The following is a 21,273-nucleotide window of genomic DNA, read 5'->3' on the forward strand; positions in this document are numbered from 1 at the left end:
AAAGAATTAATCTGAACTCCCGTGGCAAAGATTATATCTTTGTACGATAAGCAAAATAAAGAAACCCACATGAGAAGAAGTTGAATAGTTCACACAAGTAGAATGGGATAATATTAATAACAATGAGAGAAAGAATGTAGGAAAAGAAAAGAAAAGAAAAGAAAAGAAAAATAGAATAAAATAAAGTAAAGGAGTTTGGTTAATAAGATATTATAATAATAGAGAGACAAAAGTTTGTAAAAGTCTGCCATTTTCTTTCCATTGTTCATTCTTCTTCTTCTTCTTCTTCTCTTTCTCTCTCTGTTTCAGTCTGTTTCCTTTATTCACGCCGCTTTCTCTCTCAATTCTCAATACACTTTCTTTTTCTTTCCCCTCCACTCCCAACATCGCCATTGTTATAGAGCTTCAACAAAACTGAGAAAGAAAAGAAAAGAAAAAGAAGGACATTTAACAATGTCTGAAATTTCCATCTCCAAGAAAGGATTTGGATTGTCCTGTGTTTCTCATTTGTTTCATTTCTTCTTCTTTCTCCTCTCTCACCCTCTCTACTTCTCTTACTTCATCTTCTTCTTCCCTTACTTTCTTAAACTTCTTTCCTTTCTTTCTCCTCTCTTCATCACCACTTTCCTCCTCCTCTTTGCTTTCTTCTCTCTCTTTTTCCCTTCTGACCACCCCCACCACCATCATCTTCATCAATTTCCTGATTTCTCCAAGATGGGCTTTCTTTCTACTACTTACCAAATTATTTTTGACAGTTTGAGAACAAGAACACCAGAGGAAATCCATGGATTCCCCCCCATCGAAGAGCTTGAAGCTTATAAAATCGTCTTTGAAACCTACACTTTTGGTGGCTCTGAACAAATCCCATATGGGGGGGATGACAATCCAGAACTTGAAGTAGATTTTCAAGAATCCATGGAGAATTTCCCTCAGGAAACCCAAATTCTCCCGGATGAAACTGAAGCAAAAACAGAGGAATCAAAAGAAGCCCAAATCGGAAACAGAGAGAATGAGATGATGAAAGATTTGAGGAAACTGACAGAAGAATCATCAATATCTTCAAGAACAGAATCGAGTCCATGGAGTTCACCAGGGAGTTTCAGTAGTAGAGAGTATAATAATAATTATACATTAGGAAGTTATGGATCGATGAGGAAAGAGAAAGAATGGAGAAGAACACTTGCTTGTAAGCTGTTTGAAGAGCGGCATAATTCAGAAGGAACAGAAGGAATGGATTCATTATGGGAAACATATGAGAACAGTGAATCAAAGAACTTACAGAAGAAAGAGAAAATGAATGGGAAATCGACGAAAGGAAAGAAAATTCAAAAGAAAACAGATGATGACGATGAAGAAGAAGAAGATGGAGAACAAGGGCAACTTTGTTGTTTACAAGCATTGAAATTCTCAGCAGGGAAGATGAATTTGGGAATGGGAAAACCAAATCTTTTGAAAATGACTAAAGCTTTGAAGGGATTTGGATGGTTGAACAGAAATGGAAGTAGAAAGAAATTGATCCATTCATGAATCGTTGCTACTTTATTTTACATTTCTTCTATGTTCTTCATCATCCTAATTCTCTATTTTTTTTCTTCTCTTTGTTGGGTTGATTTTTTTTTCTCTCTTGGATTCAACTGTTCAAATAGTAAAAGTAAATACTTTGTTATGGTTGCTAATTGTAGATCTATGTAATCTTAACACATTTCATCTCTTTTAATAATCTTTTTTTACCTTTATGAGTCTTTGTTTTTGTGTTTCTCTTTTGATTCTTTGGAATCACTCATTATATGTTTTGGTTGAGTGATGTTCAATCTACATTTCTTTTTTCCTTAATCTCTGTCTTTTCATTCTTAGATTAGAATATATAAATACGAATCTGGAAATATGAATCTTTAAACTTTGTGTTTGAGTTTCTTGTTTGTGAAAAAGACAATAGGATATTCTTGAGTAGTGAGTGACCACCATTAGTAAGATGTAAAAGAAAAAAAACGTAGAAGAGAGTTCTTTTTCTCTCTCACAAATCTCTTTATCATGATTAATTCTTTTTTTTTCCAGTTTCTAAAACTTGATTAGTTTACTACAAACTTAGTTTTCAAGAAAATTTTAAACTTTTTACCCATACCCTTCAAAACTTTGAGATTGTAACAAATGTAGCCTTAAAGAGTTTGTAAATGTATGACTTTTAAATTTAGCCTTAAAGGGTTAAAAGGAAAAAAGAAAACCCATCCTCTTCTAATTCTCATATTTGCCCTTACATCACTTCTCTTTCTTCTTCTTCTTTCCCTGTGATTTCATTCCTTCATCTCCTGGTGTAGATTTTCTTTCATCTATTTCTAAACAATTTGTTCTTCTGTTTAATCCTCCTATTTCATCTTTATCATTTTCGGCAAGATTCTTTGAAGTTATTTCATGATTGTTTTAATATTATTTTTCATCTTTCTCATATTAGAGAATATTAAGATCGATTAAATATCATTTTAAATGATCAACACAATCGTTTGTCATTTTCAACACAATCATTCACCATAGTCAATATAAGATCGTTTAAATTTGAAGTCTTTTTTCCATTGTTTAAAACAAACAACATAATAATGTACATGATCAACACGATCGTTTAAATTTGAATATCTTTTTCCATCGTTTAAAAATAACTACACGATCTCGTTGGTATGATCTAAATGACCACTTACCATAATCAATACGATCGTTTAAATTCAAAGTCTTTTTCCTCATTGTTAAAAAGAACTGCATGATCATGTATCAATACCTAAATCATCCTGGAACATTTGTTTAGATTGTAGTACATGATCGTTTGAAAGAAGATTACTTGAGCACATGTTGATTGAGGTATTTTTTGTACTTTCCATTGCGAGCTTGTAACTTTTTTTCATTTTCAAAATTGTTATATATAATGTAAATATTTTACCAGTTTGTTATATTTTTTAAAAAAATTCTTAAAACTATTTGCAAACATATTAAAAAATTAGGAGAATTGTTATGAATACCACAAAAAAAAAAAAAAAAAAAAAAATTGGACTATTTACGATTTAGGAGGCAATAACTTAAAATGAACTTTTATACCATGAATTTGAGAAATATATTGGATAAATGTGAATATGTAAAAAATAAGATAAATTAGTTCACATTTACAATATGAAAACAACTCAATTTAGAGTTGGATTTCATATTCCCAAGTCAAAATGTAAAAATTCTTGAATCTCTCAGTCATATTGCAAAGGTATTATAATAAATGATAAGGTGAGAATTTAAACCCAGAACCCACAGTAACATACAAGTGTCAGTTGAGCTAAGCTCATGTTGATCGTGTGTCAAGATTTTGAAAGATAGTTTTTTTTACTATGAGATTTCAGTTTTATCGAATTAAACCTTTAACGAAATAACTAGTAAAAAGAATAAAACTAAGGTAGTTCATTCTCAAAATTGGCATTTAATTGTATGTTTCTTTATTGACCAATCTAAAAAGTTAAAAGTAAAGATTTGTTGAATCTTGAAATGCTTTCACCTTGGATCAACCTTTAATCCCCTTTTCATTTTTCACTTTTTTGAAAATTTAACACCCACCCAAAAATCAATACTTTATAGCATAACTTATTTGAGAGAGGAGTAAAATTAGTTTTGTGTATCCCGTCCATGGGAAGTAACCACTAACACCCAAAAGAAGAAAAAAAACAAGAACAAACTCATAACAAAAAATACAAAATCCTATCAAGATGAATCTTTTGATGACAAACGGTAGCAACCATAGGTGTACGGGTGTAAATTGGGTGGCAGATTGGATTAGATTAGAGGACATTTTCAATCCAACTCATATTTTCGGGTCAGTTGGGTTGGCAATTTGAAGTCCTGAATAACCCGAATAGTATTATCAACCCAACCTTTAAAGTATGGGTTCAATTAGGTTGGATTGGAGGATTGTATTGTTTTTTTCTATTTTGATTGCTATGTTTTCTTTGACCTCATTTTCTTCCATTCTAACCAAATTATTGTCTCTTTCTCCAAATCCTAACATTCATCATACCCCCATCTAACTTTTCCTCTTTCTTTCTTGTACTCAAAACACACAAAAACTACTAAAAATGAAGATGCAGTAACTTTTAAATGTAGAAAAAATATTCAAAATAAATAATCAACTAACATGAAGTTTGAGAGGTAGACTACGAGAACGTCGATAAAGATGGTGAAATGAGAAGTCAACGACGACAGACACTAAAAAGCCAAGACGAAAGGGAGAGGGTAACGATGGAGACAACGTTGGATGGTAACTAGAGAGGAAGAATCTGACAATTTATAATAACCCTTCCCCTAAACGAGGGTTGGGTTAGGAGAATATGACTACTTATGATAACCCTTCCTCCAAATGATGATTGGGTAACCCAACCCTTCCTTTTATGACCCTTCTCCCAAACATGGCCTAAAGAGTCGTCGACAATACTAATGTTTTCTATAACATGAAGTTGCTTTTGTCAAGTAATTTAACACGTGATTTGGTTGATAGAGTCGTTAAATCTATAAACAATATTTAATAAGTCTTTTAATGATTTCATACTTAATATCGAGCTAAAACACATTTCTTTAACCACACACTTTATTAATTAAATTCATTTCAATTTTATCATAAATTTGGATTATAAAGAGGAAAAATAACATTTGTCTAACTAAAATCTTTAAAGAAAGAAACGAGATTCAAACATTTCAAAACTATATAAACTACTCAATAAAAAATGGGCTTGTCGCATATGTAGCACAATAACGTTAAAATATTGCAAAAACAGCAAAACTTAAAATTAATTGTAAATACAGCAAAAATTACCTTCAACTCGTATAGAATGTCCAAAAAACCCATTAATTAAAGACACTAAAATATGCTTAAGTTACTAAATTTTTCGTTTATGAAGTCTTTCAATGATAAACTTCTATCAGTGATAGAGATTTCACTACTACCACATATAGAAGTCTACTTTTATAAAAGTCTATCATTAATAGACTCTTTTTTTAATTAATTGCAAATATAATAAAATTTATCTCTATTTAGCCCTAGAAAATGTATAAAAAAAATCTAATTGATGGTATGAAAATTTCAATATTTGAGCTTATCATTCATAGACTTAATAACAACTTATCATTGATAGATTCCTTTTATAGACATCTATCATTGATACCATATTATCATCATCAATGTTTTTGTACTACAAATAAGATTCTATTGAAGAAATATTTGAGTTTATTAATGATAGCAAACTATTGTTGATATACCTCTGTCACCAATATTTTTGTATCACGTATTTATTAGTGATAGCACACTGTCAATGATATTGTTTTATAAGTGATAAAGTTCATCAAAGAAAGCAAATCATTCAAAATATATTAGTGTGGTTTACTATTTTTTTTCTGTAAATGATAAAAAATTGATTAATATCGGTTCCAACCTATATGTGATACACTTTTATCATCGATAAACTTCTATTGACGATGAAAATATGTATATCTTTGAAAACATATCACCATGATTCAAATTTTTTGTTTAGTTTTGAACAATTTGTAGAAATTGATCGTTAATACTTATGTGAATGAGAAAATGTTATAATTGATAAACTTTTATGAATGATAGAACCATGTCATGAAAAATATATTTAAAGTGATTGTTTTTCTTTTGGATTGTTTATTAGAGTGTGTCGATAATCACCGATAAAGTTTGGAAGAAAGATTTAAGTGTTTGTATAAAAACTCATACAATGGCATTGAAACAGCTAAAATGTGTTAAAACTTCTGGATAACGATTTTTGTAGTCTGTAAAGACAAACCAAGAGTGTGGCCGCTCCTCTCCCTCCCCTACATTTCACCACTGTGGCTCCCTCATTAGCCGTTGCACTGCCGCCGCCGATGGTAAGCTCTTGAGTTCTTGAACCAAGCCATAATAATGAATTTTAGCTTCTTTTTTTGTTGTAAATTAATCTAACGAATTAAATCTCTTCGTTTCATGATCATCGATATATTACTTAGGGACTACATTTTGTTCGGGTAACTTACGCTAGTGGTGATGGACTAATTTTGGCATATTAACCTTGGAATCTTCCTTACATTGGGCATGTAATTGATAGGTTAAACAAAGTTGTGTGAGCGGTTTTTGTTCAATGTGATCATGTTCTACATGTAATAACATAACCTATAAGAGTAGTGACAAGACGTTGCTTATGCTATGGAAATTGTGTTAGCTTGAACTTACACATCTTCTTTGTTGAGTTTTTACTTTCATCGTTGATCTATTTCACAGTTTGAAGTGAGAGTTGGCTTTGATTTTTTTTTTTCTTTAGATTGTTTTGTTTTATAAGCTCTCCTTCCACTCTTTCTATTTATATAATTCTTTTTAAGTTATGATCAAAAGTAAATTTGAATCAAATTGTTAAAATGAGTTGTTTTAATAAAAAAAATTACAATAAATTTAAGGGTTGAAAAGAGAAAACTAAGAACAAAAAGTTAATATTTTGAAGCGAGGGTAGTATGGTCATTTCCTCTCCCTATTATTGTTTCCTTTTTTCTTCTTCCCTTTTTATGAGCATGAAAAAAATAAAGAAAAAGAGAAAAAAAGGAAAACTCCTTCTTCCTCAAGGAACTCACGCCCCCTCTCTCCCGAAAGTTCTCACCTCTCACACCATTCTCCGCCACCACCACCTGTCGACCCATCGTGACGCTGCTCGACTAACTGGACGACGACCAGAAAGCCCCGCCGTCTGCCGTCCTTGCAAATCTGAAGGTGGAAGTTTCCACGTCGTCGTCGCACCTGTCGTTCGCGTCCAACTTTTCGCACCAGCCACGAGCCGCTTCTCCGACATCCGCCCCTTCAGCCACCGTGCGCGGTAACTCGCCGGAAATCAATTCACCTGCTGTTCATATCCATTCTCTATTCATATTTGCCGCTTAACATTTGGATTCTTGGGTGATTTTTTAGCCGTTCTCCACCCATTCAGAAGATCGAAATTGGGTCTTTTTGCACAACTTGGGTAAGATTCTAAGTTTTATTGAGTGGGTTTTGAGTACCCATTGAGTTTAGATGCTATTATTAAACAACCCATGGTTTTTGTATGCTAGGATTAGATAGTGGAAGGCCGTTAGAGAGGATTGTTCATCTTTGCTAAGTGCTTGGTAAGTATTGGAGTAATTTAAGTGAGTTTTCTTTGAGTTCTTGAATGTCCATTAAGTTTAAGCCTTGAAATTGAATTACCATCCTTGAGTTGAATGTTAAGGGTTGAAAATGGATTTGACCTTAATGTTGGAGTTCGCTTGGGTGTTATTTGAAACATTAAATGGTTTTAGGTATTAGATTCGAATTTAGAAAGACATTAATGTATTGTCAAGGCGATTTCGACAAGGTATCGGTAAGGTTTTAGATAAATTTAGTGAGTTCTCTCATAGTTCTTAAAAAACCTATTTAGTTTTAACATAAACTTGATATTACCTACATTGTTTTGTATGGAAGATTGAAGATTTGGAGAACTTGGAAGCATTGATTAACATGTTTAAGGTCGTTTTAGACAAGTTTGGGAAGTTCCTAAGTATTTGACTTGTTATATTGGTATTGAGATTGTTAATGGATCTAAACCTCTAAGGTATGGATATTAGGATATAAGAGCTTATGGATATGAAATACGACTTAAGTTCGGGTGCTTATGGCATTAAGAGTTGAAGTTGAAGTTAAAGTTTAAGGGACCAAAAGTGAAATTTTAACATAAATGAAAGCATTTGGGGGAATAATTCAATCTAAATCTTAGGAAGTGTTTAATGTTGTTGGTCTCTTGTTGATACAATGGATATAAATAAATAAAAAATGATAATGGAGATAAAAGTGTCTCCATGTGAAAGACCCATTGTGCTTGAACTAAGTTGGATGCTCATTGGTTTAAGTATCTAGATTTCAAATCTAAGGGTTTGTAGGTGAAAAGTCTATTCTAATCTAAGGCGAATTGAGAATTCAAGACTTTAGAAACATAAAATAGTTTGAGTTGGCCTTATGAAGTGATTTGGAGATTGTTGTGTCATCTTGCTTTGTGAAGATAAATGATGGAACTTAATCTTTGCTTCAGGCCAAATTGAAGTGGGGAAAGTGTATAATCCCGGGGGATTGAGTCATTGAAAGTGAGTGATTTATTTTCAAGTATTTTCGTTATAAATCTATATATGTTATTATAGTACGTTGTGAGTGTGACAATTACCCATACGATTGTTTTATGATCTATGTGTTAGAAACGTTTTCAAATGTGATTTTTGGTTTTCCATGAATTATTATATTTCAGAAATGTGGTTGAACCAAACTTATTAGTCATGATTTATGACAACTGGTCTGAAAAATACTCCTTGATCTGTTATAAACTTGGATGGTTAGACTCTCATTCTTTTAGGATGTATATATTAAGTTTTGTATTCCTTCATGGGATGGTTAGAAGTAGCGAGAGTCAAGCTGTTATATGTGTTTTGAGAGATTCTTATTGGACTGTAATCATTTTGTAAGTAATATCTAGTTTGGATATGAACTCTGCTTGAAACTCTGGAATAGTTTGGATGAGTTTGTGGTGAGACACACTTGATGTGATTTTTGAGTTTGAAGATTTTATATATATATAGAAGTGAAAATTCCTCCATTTTCAGGTTTGGCTAACCCAAATTTTAAGGGAGATGTCAGAATTTCTGCAGAATTTTATAATGCTTTTTTTCTATAGAAGTTTAAGTTGAAAAAGTTTATTTTCGAAAATCATTTTCATGCCACGATCTAGGTTAGGAGGGAAAACCTAGAACGGGGTGTGACAGGTTTAGTCAAACTATTTTAGCTTTGTTTGTGTACCAACATTTATTTATTTTTCTTTTTTGGGAAGATAAGTGAAAGTAGATGAAATTGCTTCTTGTTGTGACGGTTTAATCATTTGACTTTGAAGTTTTTTCTGGAGTAATATTGCGGCAGATTTCTATGGAAGAGGCGAATGAAATTTTGAAGAATAACAGAATTGAAGATATCAGTTGGCTTTGTTCACTATCTGAATCAGAACTTGTAAGTTCATTTGAAAACGGAGTTTCTTTGTCGTTATTCCGATAATGTTTGCATTCGTTGTTGATTTGTTGAATCCCTTTGCCTATGTGTTAACTTGCTCATGAAAATCCGAGCATTCTTCTTGTGGATGTTGTATACCTACAATGTTTCTTGTTCTTTTTAAACTTTTTTTTTTCTTTGAAAGGATTAATATCTTCTACTTGACCTCGATTGATAACAATGGACGATCATATTGTTTAGTATCCTCATGTTTTGCTGAAAGTACAGACATTATGAGCTGTGTGGGTTTTTCTTCTTATTTTGATGTATGAGAAATTTTTACTATCATTTTTATTGACACAGTATTATGATGTATTTGGCAGGACCTGCTGATTAGCATTAAAATGCTAGTTCTCCAACGTGCAAAAGCAATTGGTCATGAAAATTTAGCTGAGAAATTTGATTTGAGAACGCTACGTGCTATTGGTATGTTGCATTTATTCCAATTTTATTACCTCCAGTTATGCCTTTTGTCTATTAAGTCATTATCTTAAGCATAGCTAGGTGGACAAGACACACATTGTCATCTCAAAAGTCAACAATTCAATTCTTCACCCACCCTATTGAGCTAAAGCAAAAATATGAATCTCGCTCACTATTTTGGTGTTTTCTACTATATTAGTTGTTGAACCAGTTACCATTCAATCCAAATGTCAATGTATTTGATCTCCCACTCTTACACTGTTGAACTAGGGAAAATAATTGTCTAGAAAGTAGGTGTAAATTCTCTCTTGGCATCATTATCATACATCCACTCTGTTAGCTATCTTTCATATTAGTTGCTGAACTAATTTTGTATTTCTCACGCTATAAATCTAGGGTTTGTTTTGATGGAACATCTTAAAGGAAAACTTAGAACATCAGATGTTTCAGATCTATCTCAATCTACCTTTAATGCGTGCAACTTGTTAGATAGCAATCTTGAGAAAATTTTGTCAATTGATGAGATAATGGCAAGTATTTGCTCAGACAGAAGGAAGAAACCAGGAAAAAGGTTGGTACCATTTACAAGTAGTTGTGTTTGTATTGTTCAAGACCACATTTTGGAAAGAATAGTGAAATGTCATGTTAATTATTGCTTTGTTATTTTAATATTCCATATTAACAGGAAAAAAAACTTTCGACGACTACATTAACCTTTTGGTATTCGTAAAGCCTTCTATTCATATGAATTTTCACGATAGCGCTTATGCATTGGATAGATAAGTAGTAGATTAGTTTGATCATTTCCGTTCCTAGTATTTTTGCTCAGTACTCTGGAGTGGTGGTTGTTTCCATTGTGTTTTCTTATAATGGCACTAGATAGGTGTTTAGAATCACGTTGGAAAGATGTGAGGCCTCATGATCATAAGATACATGAGTTACTTCTCTCGTAGTCAATTGGTATAGAGATGAAGGTATTCATGTTTATCTTATATGATATCAAATATATGAAGTCCCGTCAAGTATTTGTTCCAAAAAAGAAAAAAGAAAGACAAAATTTGACCAAAGAAAGGTGAACCCAAAGAGATCTTGAGAGAGGAGGTATACAGAGGATCTTGCATTAGAAAAACTTACCATGATACTCTACTCGTTATCAACTATTTAGATGGATACCATTTTTATCTATTAATTGGAAGTTTGGAGAAGTACTTTCTTTCTCACCCCCTACTTTCTCTCGTTTTCTGCCTTCCTCGAGTGGTCAGATTCGTTCGTTCTATTTACATTTGTAGATTTACTAATTCAAATGAATGGTATCATTTGAGATCGTCTCAATAAATAATGGTTAAGAGGTCAAAGTTTCAATTGATGGTGACTACCTACCTATAAATTAGTTTCCTACGAGTTTTCTTGACATTCAAATGTTGTAGGCTAGACAAGTTGTTTGGTGAGATTAGTCGAGCTGCGCGTAGGCTAGTCTAGACACTCACAGATATAAAAAAACGCATAGTATCATTTGAATTGAACCTTATTATAATTTCGTGTAGGGAACTGTTCTTAATGACTTGCACATAATGTTGTGCTTCTGAATTTGCATTCCCAACTTTTGAACTTATATTTCTCGTCTTCTTTTCCCTCTCTCCTTTGTCTTTCTAGGTCGCGGGAAAAGGTTGATTTGAGTTACAAGAAGAACGGCAAGTCGTGAATACTAGAAGCTCATCTGATTCATGGAAGTTGTCTTTGCCAACCTGTCGGCATCATGCACAGCTTCCCACATTGCAAAACTTGGCAGGAATCATTCTAACAGCCATGGTGGTCGCCAACATTTTTGTTAGTTATAAATATAATAGTGCAGGAAGCGAAAGGAATATGTATTATTAATGGTTTGAGCTATATCTTATTGAGCCATATCAGATGACAGGGAAAATTTTGTAGTTCCACTCCATTCATTTATTGTCACAAAACGAAGCATTTGAGAACAAATTCTCAAGTTTAGTCTTTATTCTTCTATTTGGTAAAATATAGTCTAATCTTTGTCATGATTAATTTTGTATCATACCTCTCTTTATAATATAAATTAATTTAAATTAGATGTTAACTATGCCCTTTGCTTTGAGCTTTTATGAAGTTTTATTGTTATCCTAAAATTTCAAATTTGTCTTACAATAGCCATCAACAAAATAAGTGACTTTAGTGATGACGTAAATACATGTAGCATGAGTGGGAGTGGTAGCGTTAATTTTGCCCTACAACTCTTGATTAAATTTCAATTATTCTCTTATCGTTCTAAAATAAAATTTTCGTTAGAAAGATATGAGAATAATGCAACCGAAAATTAAAAGTCTTATCTGGACATACTTTTTGGAGCCGAGCTTACAAATCATAATAGAACAGGTAAAGGACAAATTAGTTTAGAATTGTAGGAATTTTTATTTCCTTATAGAAGTGGATGGATGAAAAGCTACTTATTATAAGAAAATTCATACAATTATATAAATTGACAACCTCTTGAGATTACGAATAATCAATTACGAGAAAAAGTCAATACAGTAATTAAAATTGATAATTGCTTTGACCACAAATAATCCAACATTGAAAAAGTTGAACCAAAGAGAAGTTCTGAGAAGAAAAATAACATGTTAATAAAAGAAAATTAGGAGGTAGTTTTCATCCTCAATTATCAGAAATGTATCAGGAAAATATGTGGCTTAATATTTCACTATACTTGATTTCTCTGTTTATCTCTCTCGTGTATTAGAACCAATACTCACTTCACTTCACTTTTTAAAATGAGTTATTATTGAAATGAATTTAAAATCAAAAAAGAAAACAAACACAAAACTTGTAAAACTTTGAAGAACAAAACAAACTTTAAACTGGAAAGAAAAAAGATGTGTGTTCAAATCCTCAGCTCCATTGTAAATAAGCTAATAACCAAGGTGTTGCAATATTTGTTGCAAGCACTTCTGCGTATTAAATCATCAGAGAATGCAGTCGTAATGTGGCTGTCTTTAAATATTAGTTAAAGTACACGGATTAAAAAAATTACACACCTCTAATAACCACTGATTACAAATGCAAAATATTAGCGGATCAAAATCGTCAGCCACATTGCCACAGATCTCTACAAACAATGTTAAGCTACAAAGATCTAGATCAAAATCTATGAAGTTTCATCTGATTGAAGAAGGGAAAATTCCAGTAGGTGGAAGAACGGTAATGTGTTTCAAAGGGTGAGAAACTTCTCCGCCGCCACCGTGCTTAACGAACTCGGCTGGCGAAAAGGATTGTCCATGGCAGACACACAAAATACTAACCTCCAAGTTTGAGTATCGATACAAGAAGCCGGTAGTTATGATTTTGGTACCATTAGGACCAATCCCTGTTGTTGAAACACAAGGCATTTGCTCAAAACTTGCCATATTATTCTGGGTTTGGATTTGAGGCTTTGGAGGTTTTCCATTCTCCATTGAGGATGAGAAAGATTTCTTCACTTGAGAAGATTGATCTTCAACAAATTTCTTATTACAAGGCTTTGGTTTAACGTGCTTCATAGATATTGATGAATTACTTGAATTGCTACAACCACCTGAAATAAGATGAACAACAACAAAACTAATTTAAAATCTGATTTCTCATAATGATGAACCATTAAAAGAAAAACCCAGATTACGGTTTTGTTTTGTTTTATTTTATTTTATTTAGGGTTTGGAAGAAATTGAAAAGTACCTTCAAGAGATGAAGAACTATGGTGATGATTATCAGAAACAACAGAGGAACTGCAAACTGGGGAAGATCCAGAGGACCCAGATTTCTTATTGGAAACCCCATCATCAGAAACACTCCGGCAACGCACGGGAGACTCACCGGGGGGCCAGTACGGAACAAGACAGGGGTACGCATAGCCATAGGCATTGAAAAACGGAAGGTATTGGAAGGAGGAATAAGGATATGAAATCGGGAGAGGAGGATCTGGTTTATTAAGGTCGACATTGTTCGTCGAATTACCTTTCCGATTCTTGAATGGCGGATTGTTGTTCGGATCTTCTTCTCGCTTCCTCTTCCCGTGTCTTCGGCGGATGTCGACTCTGTTGTTGACATCCGTAACTCCGCTTTCTTGATCAGACCCATTTAGCTTTTCCGGTAAACTAGTGAAAGGTCCGCCGATTGAAAGGCGTAAATCGAGGTTTTGTTGATGTTTCATCTGTGAAAGAATGGATTCGGAGGAGGAGGAGGAAGATTGGTGGGTTTGGAATATAAGGAGGGAGTGATTGTGGGAAAAGGAGAATTGGCGACGTGGCGATGAGAGAGAAGAAGAAAGGGGCGGTGGGGTTAAGAAGGAAACACGTAGGAATGAAGAAGATGAAGCAAAGATATTTTTAGCGAAACCGAAGCCTGCGCGTACGCCATTAATCTATCTCCTTTTTCTTCTTTCAAATCCCTTTCTCTTCTCTCTCTCCCATGACTACCTTCAACGTGTCACCTCTTCTTTTCTTTTTCTTGGTTAGAGAATCCAATTAATTCTTTTTTTAGTATGAACAATTTAGAAAGTATGATCTTGTGGTACTACAAATCATAAATTATAGAGTAGTTTAGTGTCTTAAAGTTGAATTTTGAGTTTGTGGAATTGTTAAAAGGAATTGAAACAAAATTTAAAATATGGATAGTTGAGTTATTGAAAAAGAAAAAGAAGTTAGAACTAATAATAATTAATCATAAAGATTGAGATTATTTGGACCTAAACAAAGGTTTGGGAATGATAATGAAAGGATAGAGTTGAAGAGCCGTGGGGTCCACGTCTAACACGGATGAACATTGAGAAAAGGACACGTGGATAGTATAAAAGAGACACGTTGCGGAGTTTGAGCGGGAAAAGGGGTCTGTCTGACAGGCTGGCCAATAAGGACACGTGTTGGAAGATTTTCCCGTCCCCACGAATCTCTACTACGCTCTCTCTATTTTCACGTTAAAATCTCATATCGCAGGACCAACCACAGCGTGCCACGTATACATCTTCTGTTTACAAGGTGGGCCCGGCTCCGGGTGGACTCACTGCACGCCACGTGGAGGAATTACAGCTAAGAAGCGCCAACTTTTACGAGAAAGACTGTTGACATCGACACGCGACGTAACGCTGCAACTATGTCGGACACGTGGCAGGACTTGTTTGGAATACATAAAATATGGTGAGGATTAATTCTGCGGGCCCGCACATGGAATAATATCTTCTTTTTTCTTACCATTCTACTCCGGTTTTCTTGCCACGTGGCAGCGTCTAGGACGTGAAAAATCAATACAATCAACGTGGGTGAAGCGGCCACGTTTACTTTATGTATCATTTGATTTCACGTAGGATGGACCTAAATTTAGACTCTTAAACCTTACTAATCCATTTGCCAAATTAGCTTACATATTTGTTAATATTTTGAATCAATTTTTTACTTACAAAACAATTTGTTTTATTTTTTCAAAATAAAATATAATATAACTTCTTTTATTATATCATATTTTAATTTTTTTAGATATTCTTTTTCCAAAATGAAATTAGATTTAAAAGCTCAACCAAATAACCCTTGGGATCTGTACATTTTAGATAGGGGCATTAGGCACTATTAATAAACACACTAAAAAATATCTCGACGTTTCACTGATGCTCCGATAGCATTCACTACATTTGTAACAATAAAGAAAGACCGACAATTTCCACATGATTTTTTGCAATGTAAATATGTGAATTTAATATTTGAATCAAAAAAAAGAAAAAAGAATAATACATTTTTCATGGAGTATTGTTGAGAGAGTGGACGTTTGGATCACCGACTTTGTTTCATTTTTTAAAATTTTCGTTAGATAACAAATCAAAGCTACAAAATAAGTTAGGGTTTTATCTTAGATTATTTTTTTTCCTTTTTTAAAAATCCTCCTTCTAGGAAATCATTCAAATTTAGGAAGAAATTTGATATATTCCTTTTAAAAAATTATTGAATTTAGGAAGAAATTTGATATTTGGAAAAAGAAAATTATTGATATTTGAGAAAATGAAATTATTGATGTTTTAAATAAAATCTATTTTGAAAATTGTTGATATTTGAGAAAAGAAAATTATTGATGTTTGGAATAAAATATATTTTGTGACAATTTAGGAAGAATTTTGATATTTGAGAAAATAAAATTATTGATATTTGGAATAAAAACTATTTCGTAAAAATATTTGTAATCAATAAGATTTGAACTCACAACCGGGGCACAAACACTAAAGTAGAATTTAGACAAAATGAAGCTAAATTTAATATATATTGTAATCTAATACTTCAAAATTAACATTAAAATACAAAAATCGATAATGTGAGCCATTGGCCACTTAATAAATCCGCCCTTGGAAAGAACTCTAATCTAATATTTTTAGATATTAAATTATATTTATTATAATAATTTCAATTCAAATTTTGATGGATACTAGTTTTTGAAAATTAATTTGTAAATATTTTAGTCCATTTTGTAATTTTTAAAAAAATAAATAAATTCATATAATAATTAAATAATCCACGTTACTGCTAATAAAAAATCATTTCTTATTTAAAAATAATTAATATACAATGTTTTATAAATAGCAAATTTGAAAATTGAAGTTATGTAGTTTTTAATTCATCATTTATTTAATATTATATTAATTATAGGATTCTTTTAGGTTTTCTTTTTAAATAAATAGAATAAAAAAAAAATACTTACACCATACAGAACAATGTTTAAAAAGGAAAAAACTCACAAGTCCACAGCATAAAATAACAAAAATACTTTGCAATTCATCGCCCACACAAACGTGAAAAAATGGTTTTATACCTAGTCTAAACGATCTCGTAACAAGTCTAAACGATCTTGTACCTAATTTAAACGATCTTGCAGTAAGTCTAAACGATCTTATAGCAAGTGTAAACGATCTCTAGCAAGTGTAAACGATCTTGTACCAAATCTAAACAATCTTATGTACTTAGTCTAAACGGCCTTGCACCAAATCTAAACGATCTATTAGTGATAGTGGTCTATCTCTGTCTATCTGGGATAGACAATTGATCGTTTAGATATTGGTACACAATCGTTTAAATCCTGTACCAATATTATTTATATCTTATAGCAAAGAAGGAAAAAGAAGATGAGAAAAGAGGAAGAAATAAGAATTTGGAAGAGGAAATGAAGAAATTGGTAAATATTTACATAAATAATCATATTATTGTAAACTGATCAAGAAGAAGTAAATATAAAGAAATTAATGATATGAAGAGGAGATGAATAAATTGTAAAGAAGAAGAAGAAAAAGAAGTGAAAAATGATCCACATTATTCAAGGGTATATTTGAAATTTATGAAAATATCATGGGCTTTTTTATTTTCTTAGTTGAGTCGTAAATATTTTGGTGTTTTGTTATATTTATGAAAGTTAACAATTATTTTATTGTCCTTTGAAAAAAAAAAAAAAAAAAACCTCACGTGGAAGGAAAAAGAAATGGAACAGTGAACCATTGTTTCAAATTAGGTTAATTTTCATAAATATAACAAATCACAAAATATTTACCGTTCGTATGAAAAAATAAAAAGCACGTGAAACTGACAATTTTTTTAAATATTTTAATTTTGCCCTTGCAATTTCAGGTGGTTTCGATTTCTTCATTCTCTTATTTTTTTGCAATTTTTATTTTACATTTTTCTTTTGAAATCATGATCATTGTTCTACAATTATCATTATTCTTTTTTATTATACTTATCTTATTATTATCTTTGTTTTCAATCATTCATCAATCTTGTATTTTTTTTTTTTTTTTGCAATGTGTTGTGGAAAGAGATGAACTACATGATCGTTTATCAAACCATTATTTATCATGAACTACATGATTGTGTATCATAAACTACACATGATCGTTTATTAGGGCTTTTTCAAAACCATTGTTTAGCATAGACTAACAATCATGTATCATGATTTATGCAATCATGTATGCTTTCCTACACGATCACGTATCATAGAAGACGAATTACATACACGCATGTGACCAATGTTGATATGACTTATATGATCGTATATCATGATCGTTTAGAAAAAGAATTACATGCACGTGTGATCGATTAATCAAGTGTTGACTATGACATTTTTTATATTTGTCATTATGGGTCTGTGAAGTTTTTTCATTTTCAAAATTATCCTATACGTTGTAAATATTTTTGCTCGTTTGTTATATTTTTGTGAAAACCCCTTCAAATAAGTTTAAACCATTACTATTTTGAAGAGACAAGTTCCAACAAAATTACCATTTTCTCCTAAATAATTTTAAAATTATCATTTTTACCTTTTATTTTTAAAACTACCTTAATTTTTCAATTAACCCTCGTAAATGTGTTGTGCAATAAAAGTATATATGTGAATCAAATAATTAAATATTAATATTAAATATAATTGGATATTTCCAACCATCTCCAACAATTAAACTAATTAAAGGAGTTAGTTCAATGTGAACAAGAATACTAATAACATATTAATAACTTGGTTTTCGTAAAATATAATTTAAGTAAAATTTATTAATTTCATGACTAACAGAAATATTTGTTGATATTATTATTTTATAGATATGTTGGATAAATTTCAAGAATAATATGTTTTTTTCAAACTATTGATAAATATAGGATAGTTATGAAAGAATAAACAAAAATAGAGTTAAAGTTGACTTGGCGTTGTTGAAAGTCGTGTACTGGTTAGATATTGGTTGGTTGGGACTTAATAATTTCATTCGTGTATAATACAATTGCAATAATTCACCAAGTCAGGTCATTGTGCGTAATGGGCTCACCGTAACTCTTTGTAGAGCATGCTTCAATTTTAGGCGACGAGTCATGGATCACGATCACAACATGTGAAATGCTTATAATGTACCTCTTCATTGCGTGATACAAAGTTTTCCTACTACTTGCTCAAGTGCAAACGAAATAGTAGGTTTACCTGAGTGATTTAGAGTCGAACACAAGAAATTGTTTTTACACGTTAGTTCTAGGATCTATTATTCATTTAGGCGAGTTGAAAGAATTAAAGAATAACAAATGTAAGAATTGGCTAATTACACGATGATAGTCTGTAAGGAAAAGTGAAGAGAAAAGTCTAGTGACACACCTAACTCCTACGAAGGCAGAAATGTCCGCGTGTTACCATTTGCATAAATAGAGAGATAACTTTAATACGATTTAACTCACTAATTCATACTTATGATTAAGGTATTCTTCTTTTGAAGACATAAATGTCACATATGATTGCATTTTAGAGATCCATATGACCAAATACGGCTAGATGAGTTATATCTAGGAGAGACTACTTATGAATTCTTTAGCATTTCGTGATTAATGATTGTTACCTATCGGTATCCACTGTCCACACTTGCCCTCCTTTTGGGGTCCAACTGTTAGAAATACTCTCGCGAAGAGGCAAAGTTTCTCTTCACGCATGCTTATTATGTTCTAGACACTTGCCATCTCGGGTAGTTAGCAATTGATGCTGGCCAGGCACTAACAAAAGCACAATTAATACGTTAGAATTTATAAGTGACTCTTCTTTTCAAGAACTATCACCTACTAAAGTTATTGATAACACATTGATTTGTAGAAGAAGAGAGAAGGTGGATTGAACGACTATGTTTATATAAAACCATTAAAGAACGCAGGTCATAGACCGATATACAATATGTACCATATGAAGTATAGAATATAAATGAAACAATAAAATGGAAGACAGAGAAAATGGATCATTGTTACAAGCTAGGGGATCAACATAGACAGTCTCCTTCTCAATCATAGCTAAACAATCTTCGAGTAGCTCATTCGAGCTCTGTCAAGGTTTATTCAGACCTTCGATCTTTGGGCCTCTCCCCCTCTTCAAGGTGAAGACGAAGTGCTTGTATAAGCTGTATTTTGTTTAAAATCTTCTATTCCTCTGAGTGTGTCAGCGCTGTCATCTAGCCTTAATGAGGTCACATCGTCCCAACTGTTGTACTTGTCTTCAAGTGAGCTTTCTTCGCGTGATGTCTTGGTTCCTTGCTTGGGGTTGTTATTCGCCAAGCTAGTTCCCATCATATAGCCTTTGCACTGAGATGTCTTGTATGATTTGCTCATTTCTTCTCTTCCCACTTGTCTTGCATTTAAACATGATAACCACGGGTATTGTAAATGCATATGTATGTAGAAATGATAACACGAGATGAGAACTCATTTTGAAATAACAAGACTTCGTTAATATTTGATAAAAAAAAGTTCATGTACAACAACGCAAAAGTTTTTACAATTGGAAGTGTGAGGCCCCGATTACGTAGTGCCAAAATGATAAGGGCCCTGTGAAAAGAATATTGTGTGAAGAGATTACTGATAGTCGAACGAGCTTCGCAAAAGAACTATGCGATGGAAGGTCACTACACAAGGAAAGTGCGCAGCGGGAAATTGGCAAGTTTAGGGTACGCTTAGAAACAGTGATGTGACCTTGATGTCAGTAGACCGACTGTCACACCATGCGACCAGATGGAGGGCGTGCCACCTAGACATCCACTTCGTATCTCTCTACGAGATAGCTCGCTGAATGCCTAGTAAGTGAAACAACTATTGTTCTTGTCTCTTCAACAAACTATTCCACTGAGCCTTAGAGATCTTCACAACTTATGAAGCAGAAAACAACTTTTCAACTTAATTTCGTCGCCTAACACTCTTACAAGCATAAATTAAGTTTTAACTCTTAGGCGATGACTCAAGGGATACAAGAACACAACATAATATACAATTTAACTTCTTCTCTTTATTAACTTAACACTTATAGAGTTCATTACAAATTATAACTCTTATTTTTACTTTGCATGAAATAAAACCAAATTTGATCTTCTCACGTCCTTTTTCTTTTCATCAAGGTACTACACACCTTTCTTAATCCGTCACATAATGTTGCTCTCTATAGTAGTGTTTAGGAGTATTAGTCTCTAATCCCCATCTTTTTTCCTTCTTGTCATCTTCAATCCAATCCAAGGACATTTTCTAGGATCTTCCTTTTCTTTCTTTGTTGCTAACACTGCTCCTTGTGGCGGGTACTTAGAGGCGTAATGGTGCAACCTTGTCCTTTTCATCGGTCATCCAACCATCTCTCTTAGCGGACTACATTTAGGGTTACCCTCTACCTGACTCGGCTCTTTGGCTTACTAGGTTTAGCCTCACTAACTTGGATATTACACTCGCCTTCCTTCAAAGTCGGGTCACCCATACTAAGGAGCAACTTGCTTACCAACCAACTCCTTAGGCTTATGATAAGAAGTCATAGCTCGCACACCATGTAAGACTACATAGTAACTCTGTCTTCCCTCCTTGATTAGGCTACAACGCCTCAGAACCAACCTTCGCATGACTTCAACACCTGCCAACATGGAGAGGGAAAAACATAAAACATAAGTCAAATGAACCTAGTGAATGATGAGTTTGAGAAAATCTTTCTTGGGAAAGGACACAAAATCACAAATAATAAGGTCAAACCTCATTAGATGAATCACTACAAATTAAGCCACAACAAATAAAACACCACAACAAGCGTCATAAGCACCGCGTGCTCAAATCATCTTACAAAAAGTTCATCACTAAGACATTGGGTTCTCCCTTCGCCTAGACCTAAGATTCACACTCAACCAACACCGAGTGAGTTACCTGGGATATTCGCCAGCGTTCAGTCACATTCAACTTTCTCAAACCTAAGAGTCA

General features: G+C 32.8%; 3 protein-coding genes across 17 annotated transcripts; 2 read left to right on the forward strand and 1 right to left on the reverse strand.

Moving 5' to 3' along the window:
• The first annotated feature begins 237 nt into the window (after nucleotides 1-237).
• LOC101214978 lies at nucleotides 238-1,736 on the forward strand. The gene has a single exon (XM_004144343.3). The coding sequence runs from the start codon at nucleotides 454-456 to the stop codon at nucleotides 1,525-1,527; it is 1,074 nt and encodes a 357-aa protein (XP_004144391.1). The 5' UTR covers nucleotides 238-453; the 3' UTR covers nucleotides 1,528-1,736.
• A 4,851-nt stretch (nucleotides 1,737-6,587) lies between these two features.
• Nucleotides 6,588-11,607, forward strand: LOC101210446. Of its 15 annotated transcripts, none has more exons than XM_011653364.2 (8): nucleotides 6,588-6,875; nucleotides 6,968-7,019; nucleotides 7,108-7,161; nucleotides 8,100-8,151; nucleotides 8,946-9,058; nucleotides 9,421-9,523; nucleotides 9,917-10,091; nucleotides 11,174-11,607. In XM_011653364.2, exons 5-8 carry the CDS (start codon nucleotides 8,978-8,980, stop codon nucleotides 11,220-11,222), a joined length of 408 nt encoding a protein of 135 aa, XP_011651666.2. In that variant the 5' UTR covers nucleotides 6,588-6,875; nucleotides 6,968-7,019; nucleotides 7,108-7,161; nucleotides 8,100-8,151; nucleotides 8,946-8,977; the 3' UTR covers nucleotides 11,223-11,607. The 15 variants fall into 15 exon arrangements, with proteins under 15 accessions (XP_011651666.2, XP_031738447.1, XP_031738444.1 ...); XM_031882587.1 differs by having other exon boundaries at nucleotides 7,114-7,161; XM_031882584.1 differs by having other exon boundaries at nucleotides 6,588-7,019; nucleotides 8,972-9,058.
• Nucleotides 11,608-12,411: 804 nt separating this feature from the next.
• LOC101210689 (ninja-family protein AFP3) lies at nucleotides 12,412-13,899 on the reverse strand. The gene is made up of 2 exons (XM_004144410.3): nucleotides 13,247-13,899; nucleotides 12,412-13,106 (listed from the first exon to the last, which is right to left on the reverse strand). Exons 1-2 carry the CDS (start codon nucleotides 13,719-13,721, stop codon nucleotides 12,691-12,693), a joined length of 891 nt encoding a protein of 296 aa, XP_004144458.3. The 5' UTR covers nucleotides 13,722-13,899; the 3' UTR covers nucleotides 12,412-12,690.
• Between the last annotated feature and the right edge of the window lie 7,374 nt (nucleotides 13,900-21,273).

Source organism: Cucumis sativus, chromosome 3 (assembly GCF_000004075.3).
Source record: "Cucumis sativus cultivar 9930 chromosome 3, Cucumber_9930_V3, whole genome shotgun sequence".
In the NCBI taxonomy this organism is placed as follows: domain Eukaryota; kingdom Viridiplantae; phylum Streptophyta; class Magnoliopsida; order Cucurbitales; family Cucurbitaceae; genus Cucumis; species Cucumis sativus.